The following is a 7,925-nucleotide window of genomic DNA, read 5'->3' on the forward strand; positions in this document are numbered from 1 at the left end:
TCTTAACAATTTTTTTAATTGATTACGTTCATGTCTGTGTAAAATTCTGAAGTATTGAGCAGGACATTGTCAGCAAACATTATGTGGATAATAGATTTCCGCATAATATTTGCTGATAATGTCCCTGAGAAGCAATGGTGTAGTCGTATATTTTTAAAAAGTATAACGCAAAATCAAAATTTGTTATATTCTCTAATCAAAAACTTGGCTATTTGTACTTATATCTAGTATGATACTGATATTGGAGAAGGATAACAATACTTTTTGTTTGGGTGGGTAGTATAACGCTAAAGCTCGAACATTTTAGGAAGCGTAACAGCGTTATGCCGCGTTACCTCTCCACTACATCACTGCTGAAAGGGCGATATCTGTTTGATACCTTACAGTGTCTGCGGAGCACTGGAAGATTAATTTGTCATAAACGCAATAAATGCTCATCGGAGACCTTTATGAAAATAGCATCATATTAGACCAACTGGCCTACTGGGAGGCCAAATTTGAGAAATCTTGCCTTTTTCAAGAATATTTGGCTACGTAATTTTACCTTTGGCCTCCGGCCTCGATTTGGCTATTTTTTGGCCTCCTAAATGAATGTTCGAAAAAGAGATTGAAAGCCCATAAAACCATAAAATGTCCATAATATGTCAATTAACCAGACAGAAACTTGAGGTGGCATTGATTTAGTCCAAATGTGACCAGTGAAGTCATTGCTATAGCTTATTTTGTTCACACTTGGGTGACTAACTTTTCGAGTATTTCCTTTGATAATGTATTGAAATAGAATTTGCAAAAAATCTTTTGGTGATACAAAACTTAAAACGTTGCATTGCGACGTCATTGTGTTATTGGTAAATTTGCCTATTGTGACGTGATTTGGTCTATTTTCATAAACAGTTTGGCTACTTAGTACCCAGACCACCTGGCAACCCTGCATAAGACAGACTTTTGCAACAAAACAAACAAATTGTTACACATTTCCATCTTGATGGCCCTCTTGAGAAACACGTCTGTGACAATTTTCGATGTTGTTAAGGCATTAATGATACGATTATCGATGTTCACGTGATGATGCATCTTTTTTACCATACTTCAGTCAATAACATTAAACTAAGACCCTGTTTACACTGTGCCGGATAAAATTTATCCGCATAAAGTTTGTTCGGATTGATTTGCGTTTACACTGTGCCGCACAAATTTGTCCACTTTGCCCTACCGTTTACACTGTGCCGGATAACTGCAGTCACATGACCTAAATTATGCACAGAACGCCTAAAATGAAGTCTTCTCTGGGCAACAAAATAATAACAAAATTCCCGCCAACGTAAAAAGACTTCATTTTCTCTTCAGAAACATCTGCTTCTCTTTTAGACCAAATCCTAAGATATTGTCAATACAAATTAGGCCTAGTTTGTTTTAATAGTTTGTTCTTGAAATAAAATGACACTGAACTAGCAATGAAAGTAGGGAAAGCTGACAAGGATGCCAATTTTACGTGGACTGACAAGATATTGCACTTTTAACACGAGTATTTATCGACAACAAGGCAGCCAAGATGGCGAAAGGTCTTGATCGGGAGACAGTGAAAACTAAATTGGATGAAATAGCCAATCGCTTTCGAGCAAGATACGATGTGGATAAAATTTATCCGGATAAAAGCGTTTACACTGTACCACATAGCTATCCGAACTAATTTAATCCACTTTCCTAGGTGAACTAATTTTGTTCGGATAGCCGCTCTTAAATTCGTGCGGATAGCGTGGGTCTAGTGTAAACGCGACGCCTATCTGAACTAATTTTGATGCGGATAAAATTTATCCGGCACAGTGTAAACGGGGTCTAAACTACATATTATTCGGTGCTTGAAACGGGTTTTCGATGTCAAATTTCCGTAATTATTCTGTGGTGGTTTAATTCTTCATACCATACGTTCGAGTCTCACTTAACGTAAGTCGAACTATTTGGTCTGGTCCTTGATCTTACTGCCCGTTACGCTGTACTCTATTTTGTAAAGTTGTTGTAAAAGGGCTCTCGGACTAGACCGTAGCGATAGAGAACCTTTAAGACTTAGATTGATTGCAATGAATTAAACAATTTCACTGCACAACTAAAAAACATTCAAACAGCTTTGAATCGTCAAAGCATTTCAGGTGATTTGACAGGTCGATATATTTTTACATCGATGACTCGAGGAAATAACATCTTCAGTGAAAAACTTTATCTGATTTCAAGACTTGATGAATAGGTCAAACTGCGAGGAAGTGAAATAAACAATGTATTTCATTAAACATCACCTTCAAAGTCACGCCTTTGAATCAAATCCGCAAAGATCATTATCCCAGTTCGTAATTAAACACCTTCAGGTAAAATCGACTTTTTTCAAGATGCAATTTTAAATATGGTTATAACAAGGCATTGTGAATCACACAGGGGCGTAAAAGCATTTCAAAGTTGGAGGAACATGGGTGGGAATGGACACTTTCTTCTCATTAACAAGGAATATGCTGCAAATATTCTAAATTCGACAGGTGCTTTCTTGTGACCTCGTTTCTGACGCCCCTGAAGTCATTTGCGTCAAGTATCTTCTAAATGTAACCTCAGCCACCGATCTATAGACCATTTAGATATCTCCACTCGAATTAAAATTCAGAAAAGGCTAGTTTCTATATTTCCTTGGTTTAAAGGACTTCCAGACTTACTTTGGAAAATTCAAAACTGACTGCGATATCAAAGATTTATGACTGGCCATTTGGAATTGCTAAACACATGAATTTGGAGCAGGTGGGGTTGTAGTGATGAGCCTGGCGTGAATCCATTAGTAATCCACAACTTTAGAATCTTCCCTGGTTTTAATGGAAAATTTCCCCTAAAAGATGACGCTCTATTTTATGCTCTATATCTATATATATATATATATATTGATAATTTATGTTTGCAATAGAACTGTTATCTGAACGCAAAATTAGGCTAAAATGAAAATGCACCCTTGCATAATGGAGAGGAACGTAAAATTGGTAATTAAAGATGCCCTAAGGCACAACTAGAAGAGCCTACAGTTACCCACCCATTTAGGTTAAATTTCATTAAATTCCCATGTCAAAAAGAACGCATCAAACTACAATGCCGGTGCAGAGGGAATGCTCAATTCTATACGGCAGGTATCTATTTATTGGCATTGATATCATCATAAACTTCAAGAATGTAACTGGCTTTTGAGTACCATAGGGCTAAGTCAAATAAGACGACAAAAGTTTGTCAAAGTAACAACAAGATCATAACGCAGAGGATTTTGATGGATGAACAAACTAAACAAACCAGAATAATTACAACAAAACGAAATGGGACTGTATATATACAAAATGCCATATACGCAATTAAAATGAGCTGACATGTTTCTAAAGAAAGCAATTCAATGTATTTGCATGTTGCCCATTTTCTGGTTATTAGTGCAGTCAAATTGGGGAAATAATATTTCTTGAGAGAATCCTTATAACACAGATAAAATAACAAGAAAAGTCTAATTCATTAATAACACAAAAATTTGAGTTATTTTTTAGAAAAAATCACCATCATTCTTACCAAATAGACTTTGGGGATCAACCAACAAGTCAAAATTACTCTTAATGGAACAAAATTTGCTATTCCATGATTTGCAAGCTGCAATGAAGAATTCAAGGGCACTGCATTGAAATATTACCACAGCCAGTTATAACACCTAGCTCTTGAAATAGTTTGTGCACTGTTTGCAAATTTTTGGAGAACCAGAATCAAAAGTAAGAGTTGGTGCTTCAATAGAAAAAATTATATAAATAAAGAAATCTGTTTGAAAGATTTCTAGCTAGTAAACTTAGCATTTTAACTTTAATGGGATTTTTGGACAGGAACAATGTTTCAGGGACAAACAGCATGTCATTGTATATAATTTACAAAAAATTGTCTTTGAAATTAGCCCAGTGCATTTAATCTCTTCAATAAAACCCTTCTAATTGGAGGTTAGAGCATTATAAACATGGTTCTGCACAGTTCATGTTCTGTCCTGTGCTTGTTGTATAGCATAAAAGCTAGTTTCGGTAGTGTAGGGAAGTTTCTGGTTGAATAGTTAACAATTGGCTTCAATTCTTTTCCTCATTCTCAGTTTGAGCATCTTTTTGCTCTACATTCTCAAAAAAGACCTTCTCATCTCCACAGCATGGTGGAGAAAGCTGTTCCTCTCCATCTGCAAGTTTACTTTTACATGCTGTTGAGTGCTTTCTTTGGGTAACTGCTTCTGGTGTTGGGATAGCCTTTCCAAGAAGAGGATTTGGGCCTGTTCGGTTTGTGCTTTTTGCCATATTGTAGTCCCCAGAATCAAAATATTTAACCTAAAAATAAAAAAAATATTGAAGATTCTCTTTGTTAAAAGTAAAACTTTGGTTATATCAAGTGGCAACATATCTCTGAATCCCTCCTTTCTCTCTGGGAAGTAATTAAAGAGTCTGAGGAGAAACTCAGGAATGGCATTTATGTTAACATCCAGTCAATATATCCAACTGAGAAAATGAAATTGGGTAACCATAAATCAGTGGCATAACCAACATTTCTTTATAAAGAAGAGGGAGTCGAAGAGTTTGCCTATGATGTAGCCCACTCTGCCTTTGGATTAGGGCAAAGCATTGTCATTACAGCTTGTCAAAAAATACCATGGTACAGTCTGCATCCATGCATCCCCTGGTTACACTAATGTCATAATGGACAAGTAATACTGCCAATAGTAACTGGACAGAGGAAAAAGAGAACCCTTTTACCACTGTCAGAGTTATGTTGAAATTAGGTGGGGGCAAATTGATTGAATTGTAGGTAAAAATATACGACATTAAAAACAGCCAAATGGAAAAACTAAAATGAAAAATTGTTTCTATCATTAGAGTGCAACTGAAAGTGGCAGCATAAAATTGTCCTGTTCTACCAAATGCATATACATATTTGGATATAGGACATCCAGTATTATAAAACAAACTGGTACAGTAATCTTTTTGAGTTAAAAATGAGATATGAATTTACAATTTTAAATCTTTTATGCATCCATTCTTCACAATGAATGATTGGTAAAATAACATGAAAATTATCTTGAAACTATATTTTCATGAATCCTACAGTGTTTGTAATATGAAAACAGGTCACATGCAGTGTTTTGCACATCTTGATTTTTATTGGCGCTTGTGTGCTATAAACTGAACAGTAACCATGGAAATTGATGGAGAAACTATTCCTGTTCTTCTTTTAAGATGCTAAATTTGATTTGTTTTCAAATTGCCAGGATATAATCATAGAATTGTTTTGCAATCATTTGAAAATATCTGGACTGAATAATTTCAATTTTTATAAAGCCTATGGGCCATCGAAATATTGCTATGTGACATCACTGACTTAGGCTTCATTTACACAATGCCGGATAACTTCTGATCTGAATGAGGCTAAAATATTAGGGCCAAGCTTTGGTTTTCATAACAGAGCTCACTTAATATGATATCATATTATAATCTGTTGTTGATTGGAGCACTTCAAGGATCCAGCACATCAGGAGGATTCTTAAAAAAGCATCTGGGAAGAAAAGTGTGCATAAATTTCGGCAAAAATCTGGCAGAACAAGCACTTGGTGGGATAATTTTATCAATGATACTGTAGGGCCAGAAAAATGGAATGAAAACTTGTGAATTTGCAGGGAGAGCTCCATTAATCATTGTGTTTGACTATGCCATTCGTTGAGAAAAATCTGATGCATCCGTACACGTGTAATGAGGAAGTTTATCATCTGTATTGAAAGTTGTATGGCAGTGTGTAAATGTGATCCATCTGTAGAACTTTTTATTCGAATCAAAAGTTATCCGGCATCGTGTAAATACAGCCTTAAGTATGATTGCCAAAATTATCATAGCGGATATCATAGCGGATATCATAGTGGTTATTCATAAAGCACCTCTTGACATGAGGAATTTCTGTAGACTGGGTTTTTTCCAAAGCCTATAACAGTACCTCTATCAGTGAAAATCCCTTGATTGTGTGGCAACCCTCCACTTTTCCTTCGATTTAGAGAAAAACCCTTGATCTCAAATCGAGGAACGGGTGCCTTGCTGTTTGGATAAATCTCCTATGGGAATACATGGACACATTGGAAACAGATAGAACTGCCTTTAAATTTTGTGACTTTGCCTTTCTGCTGCCTTAGAAATCTTCAAAATGTATTTTCAAACGTTAAGGCTTTTCCTTGCAAATTTTTTGTTTTGCATGTGCCATGTTTCACATAACTCAGAAAATTTGGGCATGCACATGCAATCGCACGCCTCATATTACAAAGACTGATCATACCATTGCTGCTTTTGTCAATTTCATTATAATCAATTTTATGTACTTTTTATTTTCTCCATGCTACAATAGCTAACTGTTAATGATACTTCAGAGTTTGAATTCAAAATTGGTACAGGATTGCCACATTAAAAAATTTTTTTGGTAACAGTTCTCCCACTGCTCAAAGTCCTTTCAAAACAATGATTAGATAGGAACTGAATAAAACTACTGAAAACATATGGCAAATACTTGTTACAGTTACATTCTTAGTTTCTTCAGCTTAAAGCTGTCATAAATTGTCAAAACATTAGATGTTCTGCAAAACAATAAATAGTCACAACTAAATGTAAAAATAAATCGCTGGGCAAATGTCAGAGAGCTCTAACTTTCCTAATCAAAAACAGAAGGTTATTTCAGCAGGTGAAAAAAACCATGATCTATTTAATCAAGTGTTGGTACGGGGTCACCAGACTGGAAACTTTGTTGCGCGCCCGCAATATATTGCCCGCACACACATCTGCGCGCTTTTGCATATTGGCAGCACAAAATCCCCTAGATCCTTAGACAATAGCATTTAACATTATTAACAATAAAAATAACTAAAAGTGTATGATTTCAGGCACGCAGTCTCAAATTTTCAAAGTAAACTTGTCCGCGCAAGAAGCAAAGTTTCCAGTCTGGAGGGGTCAAGTATTCCTGAGCCAGAGGCAATCATCTTCAATTGCATTTGAGTCTTAGGTAACTTTGAAGAATATTGATATGATTTATTCATAAAGACAAAAATTATTGTCATATCAATTAAACAGATTTCAACTGTTTACTAATAAGTTTAAAACCACCCTACTTTGTAATTTGATGACAAATGAAAAACTCCATTAACTGACTTGTGATACAAATCTTTCTAACTTGTGAAATAAAAGTATATTTTTCTCATATCACAAATTGAACTAGCCTATCTTGACAAAATTCTGAAATATTTGATAAAAGGTTTACCCCTTTTTGTATCCTTTTTCTGAGAAAATCTGTACTTGCAGGTTTCTTTCCAGGGTATTTGTTTTTGAACTTCTGCTCTTCAGAAACCTGCAAAGAAAACAATACATTGGCTAAGGTTTATAGGAAGTTCACGCCAGAGTAGTTGAATAATAAAATCATGCTGGGTTTAGACCAGCCTTTACCAAACAGGTTAAACCTCGATTGGTAAAAACAAGAGATGTAAAGTTTTAGAAATTCCTACCTCAGAGGCCGCCAAGTGTGGAGGTAATCCAAGCTTTGGTGCATTCATCTCTGTCATTTTGTGTTTGTTTTTTCATAAATATCCAAAAATTGCGGTTATTTTCAGCTACGTTCGATTCGAATTTCTTGCTTCTTTAGCCAGCCGACAACTTTGATTACGAGGCTTGAATTAATCCGTAAGAGAGACAACTCAAGCCGACTGCGCAGTAGTCAGTGAAAAGGCGTGAACGTTTAGAAATCATGACCCCATAAAATGCTTTAGGATTTGTTAATTGGCTCTAATTCCAACTACATCCTGCCTTAGCCATCCTTCAATTTACAAAACTTATATTTTGAATTTGGAAAGAGATGATGTAGAAGAATCAGGGTAG

The 7,925-nt window shown here is 35.5% G+C and overlaps 1 protein-coding gene across 1 annotated transcript; it reads right to left on the reverse strand.

Moving 5' to 3' along the window:
* Positions 1-3,272: 3,272 nt before the first annotated feature.
* LOC148957868 (cAMP-regulated phosphoprotein 19-like) lies at positions 3,273-7,714 on the reverse strand. Its single transcript, XM_089114607.1, has 3 exons — positions 7,556-7,714; positions 7,315-7,401; positions 3,273-4,358 (listed from the first exon to the last, which is right to left on the reverse strand). Exons 1-3 carry the CDS (start codon positions 7,610-7,612, stop codon positions 4,110-4,112), a joined length of 393 nt encoding a protein of 130 aa, XP_088970733.1. The 5' UTR covers positions 7,613-7,714; the 3' UTR covers positions 3,273-4,109.
* Positions 7,715-7,925: the final 211 nt, after the last annotated feature.

This window comes from Rhopilema esculentum, chromosome 20, assembly GCF_057945365.1.
Source record: "Rhopilema esculentum isolate cy_ngs chromosome 20, ASM5794536v1, whole genome shotgun sequence".
NCBI lineage: Eukaryota > Metazoa > Cnidaria > Scyphozoa > Rhizostomeae > Rhizostomatidae > Rhopilema > Rhopilema esculentum.

Coding starts and splice junctions, on each gene's coding strand:
- LOC148957868 (XM_089114607.1), bottom strand. CDS start 7,612: ATGACAGAGATGAATGCACCAAAGCTTGGATTACCTCCACACTTGGCG. Junction 7,402..7,555: donor CACACTTGGCGGCCTCTGAG/GTAGGAATTTCT, acceptor TTTTCTTTGCAG/GTTTCTGAAGAGCAGAAGTT. Junction 4,359..7,314: donor GAAAAAGGATACAAAAAGGG/GTAAACCTTTTA, acceptor TTTTATTTTTAG/GTTAAATATTTTGATTCTGG.